The 15569-nt window shown below is 45.5% G+C and overlaps 1 protein-coding gene across 1 annotated transcript in view; it reads left to right on the top strand.

Moving 5' to 3' along the window:
• The first annotated feature begins 287 nt into the window (after positions 1–287).
• KCNQ5 (potassium voltage-gated channel subfamily Q member 5) overlaps positions 288–15569 on the top strand; it is a 463497-nt gene continuing 448215 nt past the window's right edge. Inside the window, exon 1 of the mRNA XM_087438809.1 lies at positions 288–680. Coding sequence (XP_087294935.1) covers positions 295–680 — 386 coding nt within the window. The 5' untranslated portion in view covers positions 288–294. The remainder of the gene's footprint in view (positions 681–15569) is intronic.

Below are 15569 nucleotides of genomic sequence, written 5' to 3' on the forward strand. Positions count from 1 at the left end.
AGCGGGAGCCGCGGCAATCAGAGGGAGCAAGAGAAGCCCTCTCCGAACGCCCCACACCGGTCCTGATTGCGAATTCGGAGCTGAAGGCTGCTAGAAATTAGGACTCTGCCTCCTGCGCGCCCCTCCGCCCGGCGGTTTGCTGGCGGCTCGCGCCCCGCGCGGTTCCAACGGAGGTCGTGGGCCGGCGGGCGCCCCGTCGGCCGCGGCTTCTTGCTCACACCCTGCCGGCGCGCATGAGGCCGCTGCCCCCGCCGCAGGCACCGGCGCGCCCCTCCCGGTGCCGGTGGTGATGCCATGCCCCGCCGCCACGCGGGAGGGGACGAGGGCGGCGCCGCCGGGCTCTGGGCGCAGAGCGGCGCGGCGGCGGCGGCGCGCGGGGGGCGCCCGGGCGGCGGCATGAAGGATGTGGAGTCGGGCCGGGGCGGGGTGCTGCTGAGCTCGGCGGCCGCCGGCGGCGACGGGCTGCTGCTGCTGGGCACCCGCGCGGCCGCGCTCGGCGGCGGCCGGAGGGAGAGCCGGCGGGGCAAGCAGGGGGCCCGGATGAGCCTGCTGGGGAAGCCGCTCTCCTACACCAGCGGCCAGAGCTGCCGGCGCAACGTCAAGTACCGGCGGCTGCAGAACTACCTGTACAACGTGCTGGAGAGACCCCGCGGCTGGGCGTTCGTCTACCACGCGTTCGTGTGAGTACCCGCGCCCCCGCGCGCCCTTCTGGGACCCGTGTGCCTGGGGCCCTGGCCCGGCGCGCGCGCACACACACACACCACACACGCACACCACACACAGACGCACACACACATCGCACACCACACACGCACGCCACACACACCACACACAGCGCACGCACAGACGCACACACACCGCATACACAGACGCGCGCACACATACTCGCACACGCACACCACACACAGCACACACACCGCACGCACAGCACACACGCGCACACACACCACATACACGGACGCGCGCGCGCGCACGCGGTGGCTGTATTTCTCGGCACGTGTTTATGGTCTTCCCCCTGGAGCCCTCCACCTCGCTCAGCCCCACCTCTCCCACCCACAGGCTGCACCTTCTCCCGACCATACCCAGGGAGCTGCTCGGCAGCTTTAGCCACCAGAGGGAGAGCCGGGCAGACGCGGGACTCAGGCTGCGCGGATAATTGGGAGCGATTACGTTCCGAGACACGTCCACCTCAACCGAGGAGGGCGCCCGGGAGCTGAGAAAGGCTAAGGGAGGCGTGCGCTCGTGTGGAGCTGGGGAGCGTGTGTCGGGGCGGGTGGGAGGTGATGGCCCGGAGGACGCGTGGAGAGAGGAGAGACGGAGGGCCGGGTCCTCAGCCCTAGAGGCGGAGCCGGGGAGGCTGCTGCCGACTTGGTGGGGAGAGCCCGGAAACACGCCTCGCCACCACCTCAGCCGCCACTAACGGAAAATCTGTCAGCGCATGTGGCCCTTCCTGCTCAGAGGTGGCCCGGGGCTGGGCGAGGCGAGCGGGCCGGCGAGGTGGCGCCGGAGCCCGGGCGCGCCCAGGGCCGCCCTCCCCGGCCGGCGGTGGAGTCAGGGGGCGTTTGCGCGCGGAGTAGAGCGCGCGCTAAGGAAAAACTCGCCGTCCGCAGAGAATGCTTAATGAGAAAATGATGGGAAGCGAATGTTTATTTTTCCCTCAGGCGTTTGAAACCTTTCAGTGGCTTTAACGTTTACCACTTTCCCCACCACATCCCTTCATTCACTCTGCTGTGAGTTAGGTTCGTCTGGGCATTTTAAGGTGGTTTTTATGCCGTTACACCCTAACTCTTTTTTTTTTCCCCCTTCTTTTTCTCCTCTCTTTCGAGTTCTTTTTTTCTGCTGCTTTGTGGTAAGACGAAGTATAAAGATGTCAGCCTTAGGAGACCTGTAGAGAGAGATGCAGGCACTCACTGATACCTTCCTTGTTTCCTAGTAAAATGGGTTTTGAACACATGAACTAGTTTTTTTTAAGAAATGAGGCGTGTCACCCAAACGTAGCTCCCACCTGGGACGGAGGATTGGCGTCAACACCAGAAACGTTTTTGAAATAACACGGAAGAAGGGGCTGGTCGTGTAAATAGGTGAACCTGGAATCTGACCACGAAGGGGTCAGGAAATTGGTGGAGCCCACAATCTGCGGGGCTCTGGTGTCTGGAGAATTTGACAGTCCCAGATTGTTGTGAAAGTGCAGCAGTCGGTAGAATATTCCAGCCAATCTCCCCCTTACAGTGTACAGAAGGAGAACGTTGTGTAGCATCATCGTTACATCAAACGTAGTAATGTTATTATTCACTTATGTAAGATTCGCATTGATTTGGATGTGGCTACTGTGATAAATGATAGACTTAGAGAAACTCTGCTGATGCTTTTCATGTTCATCCTCTCTGAGTTGATATTTAATTAATCCTATTACCTAATGAGCCTGATAAATTATTTTGACCTGTAAGGATCTACTAATACATTTGATGATAATGATCTGTGCTCAGTTTGGCAGCAAAGTCTACACAGTATGGAAAATTATTTTTTTACTGGAGTTTGCTCCTGATGTTCATAACTTTGAATTTACAATGTGCTGCCCTTTGCCACCTTTGGTTTTTGGTAAATTACAGGTTGTACATTGAGAGGGTTAGGGACGGCCTCGGTGGTGCTCATGCTTGTGCCTCTGAGTGCCCTGGAACGTGGAGAGGACTTCTTGTAATGCAACATTTTCTTTTCAGTATGTTCGTGTTTAACAGGCTTTTATGGCCTTAGAGAATTTTTAAATTTTGACAAATGATTTTTCAAGAGGTTCAAGTTTGGACAATTCTCTACTCACCAGGCTTTTTCAGTCTGTCAATGTCTTTAGTGATAGATAAGGAATAAATTATGTGCTTGTCAATATGACGTGCTGATGTGAAGTTTTGTTTACACGTTTCTGGAGTCTGGAGCCATGGTGCTTGAGCAGTTAGGCGGGGTCTAGATCTCCATTAGCACAAAGAGGGGATGACAGTGTTATGTTCTGAGGCTTCTGCACCACGGCCCACCCTGAGGGACAGGCAGTCTTTGCAATTGCTGCTTATGAGTTTAAATGAGCTTTAGAATAGCTGGACTTTACACATTAAATTAACAAAGGAAATTCACTGTAAGTCTAACCAGACCATTAATAATAAAGGAAATTATAAGAAAACAATTTCTGAAGCAGTATAACTAACCAATTCCCTGCCAGCCCGAGAATCCCCAAATCTTACTTTAATAACAGTTTTTGTAGCACATTAAGGTTCTTGCCAAGAACAAGTGCGCTGTGATTAATGAGGCACTTCAGGAAAGGATTTACGTGGCTGACCCGTGTTTTCACTGCCAAGAACAAGAAAAGTATAGTACTTTTAAAGTTATGTTTCAGGTAAAGAAAAATTTCCGTTAAATATGCAAAATAATTATTATATTGGTATTCTGATGGTGTGAATCGTGGTTTCAAGTGTCTATATCCTAGCCTACTGATGAGATGGCTGGCGAGAACAAGAGATGGCCTATTCAGATAGTTTCTTCCCATCTTTACAAATTAGTGGAGACCAGGAGAGCGTTCCCTTCCTGTTCTTCAGAATTTACCAGACAGCTATGTTCCCTGTTTCTTGTCTTCAGCTGTTCTTCTGTGTAATAGACAAGCTAGTCAAATATGAGGTAACATTTTTTTGAATGTTGTTTGTCCATTTTTAATTTCTCCTCTCTTTAGGAAAAGTTTGAAGAATGGTGGTGGTAAAGGAACATGTGATGGGGATCTGTATATAAATTTGCATTGATGCAGCAACTGTGGTTCTGAGAAATGGCACAGGAAGCAGTGAGACGGACACATGTAACTCCTCACTTTGTCCAGTGAATCTTTACCTGGTGTAATGCCATGGATTGGAACTTATAGATATTTTAAACTAGAAGAAATAGTCCTATCAACCAAGCTAGGAACCTGGAAGTCATCCTCGACTGCTTCATTTTTTGCGTAGTTACTCCGTCTTGCCATCCAAAAGACCATTAAATTCTGTGTGTCCACTTTATAAATACTTTTCAGATCTATTCTCTCCTTTGCTGCTACCACTATCCCTCTCTGTTTCTCAGCATCTTTCCACTGGATTATTCGTAATGTTCTCCTGCTGAATGTTCTTAGCCTTCTGCTAAGCTTCTGTTCTAAGCTTCTGTTCTTAGCCTTCCTGCTCTCTGCTCTGACACCATGGTGTTTTTCCTAAAATGCAAATATATCAGATTATCCTCTTGCCTATAATCTTTCTATGACACTTCACCATCTACTCATTCATTCGTTCATCTATCTGCAGACATTTGAGTGTCCACATGTGGTAATTCCCAAAATAATAAGGCAAAGGCCCCCACTCTGAAGAAGGGAAGGGACTCCAGCAGGGGGTGACCAAGTGTGGGGCAATGCTGTTCTAGAGGTTAAGTACAAAGTCGTGTGGGAAGAGAGACAGAGGCAGGGATGAGGGCAGAAAGGTCGGCACAGGCTTCAAAGGGGAAGTGAGGCATGAGCTGAGTTTTGACAAATGAGTAGTTAATTTTCACGTGGAAAAGCAAGGAGGAATGAGCCATCTTGACAGAGAAAAAAGCTTAGGCAAAGGTATGGAATTGTGAGTCAACAGTCATTCTAGGTGCTGTGAAGTATGTGCAGGATGAGGATGGAGGGCATCTAGTGCCGGCCCTGGAGCTGTTTATCCTGGACGTAGCAGTGCTTGTTGAATGGCGATCATCAGAGGAACAATGTAATCAGATACGGATTTTGGAAAGATCTGTCTGTTATCGATTTGGTAAATGGATTGGAGGGTACAGCATGGACCAGTATGGCCTGTAGTGAGATGCTGGCAGTTGCCCAATTTTTCTATTCGTTCTTGTATTCTTTTATCCATAAATTCATTCTAGGAATGTCTTTTGAGTATCTACTCTGTGCCGTGGACTGTTCTAGAAAGGTGAGAGATGATTACTAAGGAATTTAGGCAGCAACTTGGAGACAAGAAGGAGGAGTTTACTTGAGAAGTGTGAAGTAGGCAGAATTGGAAGATCATTTTCACCAGTCTGACACGTGGTGTGAGAAGTACGATCCTGACTTGGGTGAATTGGGGAACAGAAATACCATTCACTAATATATGGGACAAGGGGTGAGGGGCACACTTTGGGGGCAATATAATGAGTTCAGATTTGGACTTGTTGAGTTTCAGATATTTGTAAGACATTTAGGTGGAGATTGTAAGTGGTAAAAACACAATAGTGGGGGCCAGCCCAGTGGCATAGTGGTTAAGTTTGTGTGCTCTGCTTCAGTGGCCTGGGGTTCACAGTTTGGGATCCTGGGTAAGGACCTGTGCACCGCTTATCAAGCCATGCTATGGCAGGCATCCCATATATAAAATAGAGGAAGATGGGCACAGATGTTACCCAGGGCCAATCTTCCTCAGCAAAAAGATGAGGACTGGCAACCGATGTTAGCTCAGGGCTGATCTTCCTCACCAAAAAAAAAAAAAAAAATAGTGAACCAGGCTCACTCAGTGTCTTTCCCTTGAGTCTTGGATTAGCAACCAGAGCCATTTCTGGCATGTAGAGAGCACTCAATGAAATATTTTTGAATGAATAAATGCATTTATAAATCTAGAGCTTAATCTAGATGTCTAGATTAGATATTTAGATTTGGAAGCCTCTAGCGGTTTCATGGTAGTTAATGAACAGAATGAGTGAGCTAGCCCGGAGATGCAGAGTGAGATGAGGACAGATGGAGGACAGAGTCTGGGGAACGCCAACATCCAGCAGTGGCTGGAAGACGGAGAGCCTGCAGAAGAACCTGGGGGAACACGACAGAGCAACCGAAAGGCCGTGGAAGGAGCCAGGAGACCTTATTCTCATAAAGGCAAAGGAAGGAAGACGTGTGCAGGAAGGCGGCTGTGGTCAGCCGTTCCAGTGCTGTGGAATGGACTAGAAGGGTTGGTCACTGGGTTGGTCATGACGGAGGTCACAGATGGCCTCTGCTGCGGCAGCTGCAGTGGCATGGTGAGGGTCATCACTGTGAGGTCAGTGGATGGAGGATGGTTAAGATTTGGGAAAGTGGAGACAGAAATGTGAGTTAACCCCCGATTCCTTGGAACAGCTCACAAGACCCTCTGTGACATGGTCTCCTCCCGCCTCTCTTGCCTGACCCCAGCCTTACTGAGCTGCTCCATCCTGTGGCCTGTGCCTTTGCTTATGGTGTTCTCTTGGATTCTTCCCACTCCTTGCACTCTAGATGTCCAACTCCTACTATTTCTTCAAAATACAATTCAAGTGTCGCTTCCTCTTGGACACATCTCCCCCTGCAAGAATAATTTACTGCCCTTTGTCTCAGATTCCATGGCACTTGGGAATGTCACTGTAACGGTGCTTGCCCCACTGTATTGTCATTGTGAGCTACTTGAACTGTCTTTCCTACAAGAGGATGAGCTTCCCTCACGGAAAATCCCCTCCTTATCTCTGAATCCCAAGCATTCAAGATGCCTTGTATCCAGCAAACCTTCAATAAATGCTTCCTTAATGATTAAGTAAATACTTTTCCTTGGATGCCTTCCTTAGAGTAGTTTCAGAGTGAACCAAAGCTGAAGGAACTACCAAGTCTTTTTCGTTTCTTAGAAGTAAGATAGTGATGATTCATTTAGAGGAGAAAGGAATGGGGCTAGAAGTAGAAGACTGTTGCTTTGTTTCCAACTTTCCCACTAATTAGCTTTGTGACTTGGAATAAGTCATTTCACCCTTTTGGGTCTCCAAATTGTTATGTGTGAAATGGGCACAACACTGTCTGTGATCCAGCCAAAATGGTGGAGGATACTGTGGATAGTCTAAAATACTATCATAAAGGGAAGGAGTATTTGTAATAAGAAGTGATCTGACCTTCTTATCATTTCCCTTTTTCATCTCTGAGCTGCAGGGCCACCTCCTAACTCCTGGTAAGGTCCATGTGCCACGATAGCCAAAGTGGTCTTTCCAAAGAGTTAATAGAACACCTCGCTCCTCTGCTGGAGAAGGAATGGGTGTGTTGCCTGTTTCTACCCAACTTCGTGAAGGCGGGCCTCTCTGTCTTGTTCTCTGCTGTATCTCAGCACCCAGAACAGTGTCTACCACCCAGAAGACGCTCCGTGCATACAAACTGATTCACTTACCAAGACCCTGGATATCCAAAATATACGACTGGTTCCTGGTGGAAGATGGAGTTTTACACTATTGTCTACTCCCTGTGTCAGGACTCAGTTGGACCTGATGAATGACTTCATCATTTACATGTGTGTTCTACTCTGAATTAAGTCTCTGTCTATAGAAATTGATGTTTGCATTTTATTTTTGTTCCTGCCTTCCTTAAAAATCACTGATTTCTTTTAAAGGGAGGGAGGCCTTATTCAAGTTAAACTGCTTTATACCCTGCTAATATAGTAACATAAAGTGCTCCAGACAGCTTTCAAATCAATCTGTTTTCAGAAGTTTAAACAATTCCATAGTATTTGAGGATCATATTATGATTAGAAATGTTGAAAAGTGTTAAAATATTAGTCTTAGAAATATTATGGCCTAAAAGAAATAAAACATAAGAAAATAATATTTCAAAATGGAATGAAGTCTTGATACAAGAAACACTATAAACAAGGAAGATAGTCAGCAGCCTTGTGATAATTGCTTGCAAAGAAGTGGTGCCAGTTTTAATTTTTAATTGCAAATGGCTATTTTGGCAGATGAAAGTGCTTTATCCCAGCCCAGTGGTGTGAAACTACTTGAAGCCACAGCTCACTGTTATGTTTAATGATTTGTAGATGTTTCCACTTTAGTTTTCTTTTTTTTCAACCCTTTACAAGGATGCTATTTGAAGTTCTATTTGGTTGCAACTGGGAGACAGAATGGCCAAACAATTGCATTTTTTCATAATTTTTGAAATTCTTTGATGGGTCTCAGAGTTTCAGGTGATCTTTTGATCCTTTGTTATCAGTTTGTCTGAAAATGAGTTTCCTAAATGTTATTGAAGTCATCTATTTCTAAACTTAAAAATAGTTTGGACTTTTTCCATTTTATGTGTTAATATGTATGCGTGTATATTCCATACACACACTGTATCCTGTAGCAGAAAACTTGTTAGTGTAAATATTTACATTTACCTTATTTTTGCTCCTCAAAAAGTAAATAAGACATTTAAATAAAATACAGTTTAGAAGTAAAAAGAACCTTCAAGTTACTCTTGCCAATATAGAGGTTATATCATAATTTGGAAGATATTTAAGTTTAGGTATACATGAAAAGAGACACATTTCACAAACCCAGTCCTAGAGTTCGCTGCTTCTGTTTGTAGAGCCTGTGAGGTGGTCTAGAATCTCTCTCCTTCCTCCATCAGTGGCAGGATGATCTTTTGTAATTATCATGTTATAATTTCTCTTTTTTTTTTAATAGTCAATTTGGTTTAATATTTAATTAACAGCCATTATGTACCAGGTAATGTCTAGATGCTGGAGGTCCAAGAAAGGGAATGATGTGGACCTTGGCCTCAAGGAAATTTCATTGGGGAACGTGATTAGATTTGGATTCAGTGGTCAACTTTATTGATTTAATGACTCTGAGCAAGTTGCTTCCAATACCATCTGCTTAATCTGTAAAATAGGAATAATAATAGTAAATCAAAGTATTAGAATACTTTATAAATACATATATTATATATATAATCATACTTAGCATGGTGGCTGTTATTGAAGCTGGAGAGATTTATAAATAGAGATAACATGGTGGAGGGATGTATTACTATGTTAAAGGTCCAGGATTTCTTCCTGTAGGTGACAGGCAGTCTGTGAGGTAGGTGGAGTTTAGGCAGGTAAATTTTCCAGTTTAGGTTGATCACTATGCCAGCTCTATGAATGATGGCTTGAAGGGGACAAGCTGGAGGTAGGAGATCTGTTTTGAAACTGCTGTTCCAGCTTAGGCAAGAGATAATTAGAACTTGGACTGAGGCAATGGTAGTAAAAATGGAGAAAAAATAGGACAACAGTTGAAATGTATTAGTGAAGGAGTGAGTGTAGAAGATGGAGAAGAGGGACAGATTTGTCATTTCCAGATTCCTGGTTTGAGTGGTTGGCTGGACAGTGGGGCCGTTAACTGCCATCGAGAATACAGGTGAACACCAGGTGGAACGGAATGCGGTGGGTGATTAAATGAGTTTAGCTTTGGATGTGCTGAGCTCTCAGTGGCTGTGGGACTTCCAACCGCATGTGTCCAGCAGCTGTGGAAGATGATTTAAAGGACGTGAAAGTACAGAGGAGAGAACCACCAGGAGAGCATGTAAGGAGAGGACAATGGCTCAAGGATGGGAACCTGGGGATTGCCAACACGTCAGGAATAAACAGTGGAAAAGGGGAATGAAGTGGAATAGACATCAAGCTGGAAGGAAGCACCAGACAGAAAATGTCAGGTGGTCATGGGACCAGGGATATCGAAAGGGTTTCAATGATGAAACTATGGAATGTAGTTTCTTGTCCATGTAGAGTCAACTATGAAATGTGGACAGTGGTTTAGTAACATGTGGACCCAGGGGTGACCACTGGATCTGGCAGTGTGGGAGTCTTCAGTAATTTTGTACCCTCACCAATGTTCACCTTCAGTGAAGTGGTGAGGGCAGAAGCCAGCATGCTGTTAACCGAGAAATGAGTCAGAAGTGAAGAGAGGAAAAGGTGAATTAAGCCATATATTTGGTTCATGCAAGAATCTAAGAAGAGAGATTGGACAGTAGCCAGGAGGATATACAAGACCAAGGGGGAGAGCAAGAAAGGATAAGTTATAGAAAAGAAGATTATCACCAACAATAGTCGTTTCAGTTGTTGATTATATGCTGGACATTGTTCTAAATGCTTTACACACATTAACTCTTTTAATCCTCAGAATAGCCCTAGGAGGTACTGCTGGTGCTGTCACCTCCCCTAACAGAGCAGAGCACTGAGGTAGGGAGAGGTCCCCTAACCTGCCCAAGGGCAGCACCGAGTTAGTGGCACGACAGGGCTTTGAGCCAAGGCAGGCTGGCTGGGAGCTCTCGCTCTTGGCCACCGTATCTTGACTGTGGATGGCACCTGTGGGCCCTGGCCCTCCTATCAGATGGGCAGCATAACTACAAAAACTGCTTTTGGGTCCTGTGTAGCTCTTAGCAATATAGTGTATGCACAATAAATATTTGCTGAAAAAAAAGAATGATAGTTAAAATCCCAGATCACCCAGTATCAGAGAATTACGTATAATTTAGTAGTACTAGGAGTGTTTATTTCTCGGTCTTCACATTCTAACCAGCTCAAGTTCGCATTTCTCCGTAAAGTTCTCCTGAAGCCTCTGGCTTATTCCCTCACGTTCATTTACCTTTCCTGGCTTTTATCACGGGACCATGTATTTTAGCCCTAAGTGGTTCCTGTGTTGTCTTCTAATTGGATCCTTGATCTAATTCTTCACAAATACTTTGTGTCTAAAGAAAGCAAAGTACCTATTTTTGTATCTCCTATGGCATCAAGCCCAGATTTTTATTCTTTATTTATTTTTTGGTGAGGAAGATTCGCCCTGAGCTAACATCTGTGCCAATCCTCCTCTGTTTTATATGGGACGCCGTCACAGCATGGCTGACAAGTGGTGTAGGTCCGAGCCTAGGATCGAACTTGCAAATCCCAGGCTGCTGAAGCGAGCTCACCGAACCCAACCACTATCCCACAGGGCCAGCCCCTCATTCTTTATTTTTAACCAAAATTCACCTAGCTTATTGCTACCAGTGGGACTATTTGAATGATAACTTTTTTTTTCAAACAGGAATTTGCATAAGTTTAAATTGTGGAGCAACTTGTACTGAGGACCCAAATTGTAATTATAACTTCTTAATACCATTTCTTATGAACATTAAATTCCTAATTTCTTGGTATTTTATTGCAGAATAGCTAAGATTCATTAAAAAATAGCAACAATTGCTTCATTTAAGTTTCCTAATGGCTGAATATACAAACATTTGCTCCAAACTGATTTTACAGGATTTTCTTTCTTTAAACCAATAAACAAACACTCTTATTTTCTTCACACTAGTGTAAATACATTCCATTTTCCCTCCATGCTGCCCTCCCTCCCTCCCATATGTGCATTTTTCCTGGACATTTATTTCTTTCTGTCTCCCATTTGTCCTATCATTTCCCATCAGTTTAACTACCCCTAGTTTTTTCTTCCTCTCTGTGCCTCTGTCTTTCTGGAATGATATTTCTCCTCATTTTTTCTTACCATGTTGTATAATTTGATTTCTCTTCCTCTGAAAGCTGTCTGCTCTTAATCAAGAGATGCATTGACCCTGTAATTGCTTACAAGCCCCAGTGTGCGCTGCCTAAGTGGCCCAGGCTGCCTCCTTCACACACCACGCTACAGGGGTTTACAGAGGCCTCTAGAAAGATGGGGCATGCACACAGGAAACCCTACTTTCTTGCAGTTGTTGTTAGCTCAGGTTTCTTAGAAAATAGGAGAGTGAAGCCTCAAAATTGCTCTGAGGTTTTCAAATGTCTATTATTTCTGAAATCTGGGAATACTCGGATTTTCAATGAATAATTTTTAAAAGATCACACTTTCCATTTTGGAAGTCAACGACTGTAGATAGTTGATAAATAAATTAGAAATTATTCTTATTCCAGATGGAATTATTATAGAAAAAGTCACATTAAAGAAGTCTAAATATGTTTGTAACATACAGTTAAATAGAAGTTAAATTAAAAATATTTATCACAGTTGTTTTAGGAGTTTCCTTAGTCAGTGAGCCAAGAAATAGATCTTAATTTGGCAGCAGAAAGCTCCAGTTTTCCTGTTTAATTGGGAGATGACAGCATTGACTCAAAATGTAGGTTGTTGTAGGAGCACATATGAGATAGAAAACCACCTGTATTTTTTTCCTGGTTGGAAATTTTCCCAGATCATAGGCCTTGTGTATGCCATCCCTAAACCTCTTAATGAACGGGATCTAAGTTCACGGCTCCCGTCTCTCCAAACCTGGTTTCTGTCACCTGAATGACCTAGAACTGGATGGAATTGAGAGTTTATCTTCTTATCCCCATGTTTTGAGTCATTGGATATGTTTCTCATCATTCTGATTTGTGACTTTAGACATCATTCTTCAATGTTTATTCAATAACCTGACCTCGTGCTCCGTGTAAGGCCGTGAGCTGGAACCACAGAGGCGGAACAGAAATAAAACACAGCCTCTTCTTTTCAGGAGTTTTTACTCCAGAAGGATATTAGTTTACTATTTACTGAGCTGCAACAACCATCTCTCTGAACTGACTTGGGATAAAAGCAGAGGTTGGCCCTCTCCAGTGGCCGTTGCTCCTGTTGGCGGGATTCACAAGGTAGACTCCAGGGTCACCACACAGAGAGCTCTGATTGCCTGTCCTGTTGACCCCGTGGACACTGGGGCAGAGAGCTCAGCTGCCTGTGCAGGTGGGTGCTGGACCCGGGGCGTTCCCACCAAAGGCCAAACACAGGGGTCCCACTGGTCATAGTAATTTCCCAAGAGTAGTAATTAAACTAGTTAAACTAAACGTTCTAGTTAATAAAACATTCTGAGTATGTTTCATTTCCTCCAAAGTATTTTTAAAAATAGGAAAGAAACTAGTGCTGCTTATAATACTTAATTTGAGGATGTCATTTTTTCCTCCCCAAAATGGCTTAATAGCAACAATGTAAATTAACAGTTTGGTGTGTTTTTTTTTAATCAAATGAAATGTCTGTTTATTTTCAGTATACACTCTAAGTTTCAATATTGTTAACTTTTTTATTCTAGTTCATGGAAGGAAACTATTATTCCCAGCCTTCCCTGAGCCTAGAATTAATTCCTTCTTCCGTTCTTTCATTCACTCAGTAGTTGAGTGCCCACCGTGTGCTGTGTCCCTGGAACACTTTGGAAATTCTCCTTCCCATTTGACCGACCTTCTCTGGGCGTGTGGAAATGGCTCTTCAGCTGGAGAGTGCCCTTCAGAGTGAAGGGGTAAGGCCAGTGAGTGTAAGAAGGTGTGTCCACTGCGATCCCTAAGGTGCTCTTGATCCTCCTCCGTAAGACATGACCTAACCTGCAGATGTATTTCTGAACTAGATAGGCAGTCAGGTTAAGGAATTATGAGGTGAGATTAAGTTAGCTTTAAATTTACCGTGCTGGATGATAAAATCCTATAGTTCTGTTGTGTTCTATCAAATGGAAGAGGCGGAGAAGTTGGATGGCGGTCCAGTGACCTCTAGGGAGCCCATTTATACCCTTTGAGATAGGATCCCAAACCCGAGGGGTGTCTGCTCTTACTCACGCCATCCTTGACAACTGAAGAAATGACAGTCACTTTCTTCACGGCAACATTTTTACCAAGTTTGAACATTCAAATAGGCATCCAGGTTTTTCCCCTAGAAGAAAGCCAGGTAGATTCCTTTAGATTCGGATCCACCAGGGGACAAACACAGTGAGCCCACGGGCACCAGCTGCCCTAGTCACACAGTCTCATTTCAGTCTCACGCTGAGATGGTCCTGCAGACCTTCCAAAGGTGGGGCAGCAGAAAACAAGGAAAGAAACAGGTGACCAGTCACCACGTTTGTGCCCATCACATTGGCTCTGGACAGTCATTCAGGCCACCAGTTTGTTCTGACCACGCTTCAGGGCCCATCACTCCTCGTCTCAGGGGCAGGGGGTGGTAGTCATCCCCCTGAAGCTGAAGCCGCCCTTCACAGACAGATGCCCTTACATGGTCCTGGAGCTCTGCCTCCAGTGCTGGACTTGGTGAGTTACTTCACAGATGACTGTTCCCAAACTAGTTGGGTCATGCTTCCCAGAGCTGTTTTCCAGACTCGTGGGTATGGAGTTTTATTCCAGGCTTCGGGGCAGGAAGTGGGTAATAAAAACAAGTTTATGGATGGCACTAGGTAAGGTAGCCTAGACGACCATGAGAGATTAGTCAAGAGCTGTCACTTTGTGCTGGAGAAACAAAATATTCCTCCAGTTCAGGGTGGATGCCATCATTCACAATTGTCGTCACTGAGAGAGCATAATTTTTTCCTCCAAAAAAGGTTAAAGACAATTACCTGAATTTTTTTTGTTTGGCTTGTTGTTGGTCCAAAGTCCCTTTCCACATTGCAATCTTAATATAGATTTGCAAAGAACATGATAATACATTTAAAGACCTATTCACAATAAATCTATTATGTGTTTTTTTGTACTTGCTTCAAGAGCCACATGTGAAGCTGGTGGTTCCTCCAGAATAAGTGTGTGTGGTGCAGCATCATAGCATCACAGCGAGTCGAGGGCCTGCTGGGAGCCTGAGCTCTGGGAACACCACGGCTGGACAAGGGGAGAGAATTCAAAGGGACAGCCAGAGTTCTTAGTCCTTGGTTGGTGTTTGGCAAAAGAGATGAAAGAATCCGAGTTTTCAAGGTTTCAAGTAAATGTGACTGTGCCCAAGCAGAAGTTGCTTAAGTCTGTTTTAGGGAGAGACAGGATGCTCAAGTGTACATGTAGCCGATTTGGGCTTTGGGAGAGAAAGACAGAGGGTCATTAGTTATCGATGTGGGATAATGGATGAAGAAATAATAAAGGTGTTGGGAGAAGAATGTGTGCAGAGAGGTTTAGGGAATACTCATATTTGAGGAGAAAAGAGGAGAAAGAGGGGTTTGTGAAAGAGAGATGAGAAAGACCAGGGCAGTACAGCATTCACAGGAGGCCCAGTCTGAAAGAAGGGTTGCATGGGGGAGAGTACCACAGAGAAATGAAGATGCAGATGTAAAAAGAGGCGGCAGTGCAGAAAGCCAGGATAGAGAGGAGAGGCCAGACCTGGGAGAGGACGCAGTGATCTAGGAGTGGAGCATCTGCACCTTGGGCCAGGAAGACTTGCAGGACCACAGGGAACAGTCACGTCCTGGAACAGGGCCCAAATAACCCAGACCCGGGTGGTGTGCAGGCACACAATCAGCACCTCCCAGGGCAGCCTGCGGGTGAGGGGTGTCCCTGTAGGTATGACTGGAGTGGAGACTTGGGGAGAGGGTGGTATTTGGAGAGCCTCCTGTGAGAGCGGGAAGTGCCTTTGAAGGAGTCCTGCGGGTCCTGGGAGAGAGGCTGATGGTGCAGAGCAGTCTGCAGTCTGAGATAAGGCACAGACAGGGCTCAGGAAAAGGAGGAGACAGATCAGGCTGCATACCCAATGATTAAAAGGATGAGGAGAGAGGGAGAATGTTAGATTAGGGAGCAACAGAGTACAAATAAATCTTTCTTTAGTTCCCCAAGCAGCTGGAGGTCTGTACAAATATAAGAGCCCAGAGAAAGGGCCCCCTTGAAGGGGAAAGATTAAATTGAGAGGAACAAGATCCTAGAAGAGGAGAGATAGGGATTTATGGTAAATAAAAGTTTGGGCTGGCGACTTTGGGGGGTGATAAGGCAGCAGCAGGAGGTGAATCACGGGGTTTCCTGACAACGGCAAAGGCCGTGGTGGAGTTTGGCTGGGCCAGGCGGAAGACTGTGAGCTTCTGAGACCCTCGGACGGTGGTGTGCATGCAGGGAAGTGACAGAAGCTGGTGGAGA

The sequence above is a fragment of the Ceratotherium simum genome, chromosome 13 (assembly GCF_057802395.1).
Source record: "Ceratotherium simum simum isolate JZ-2026a chromosome 13, ASM5780239v1, whole genome shotgun sequence".
NCBI lineage: Eukaryota > Metazoa > Chordata > Mammalia > Perissodactyla > Rhinocerotidae > Ceratotherium > Ceratotherium simum.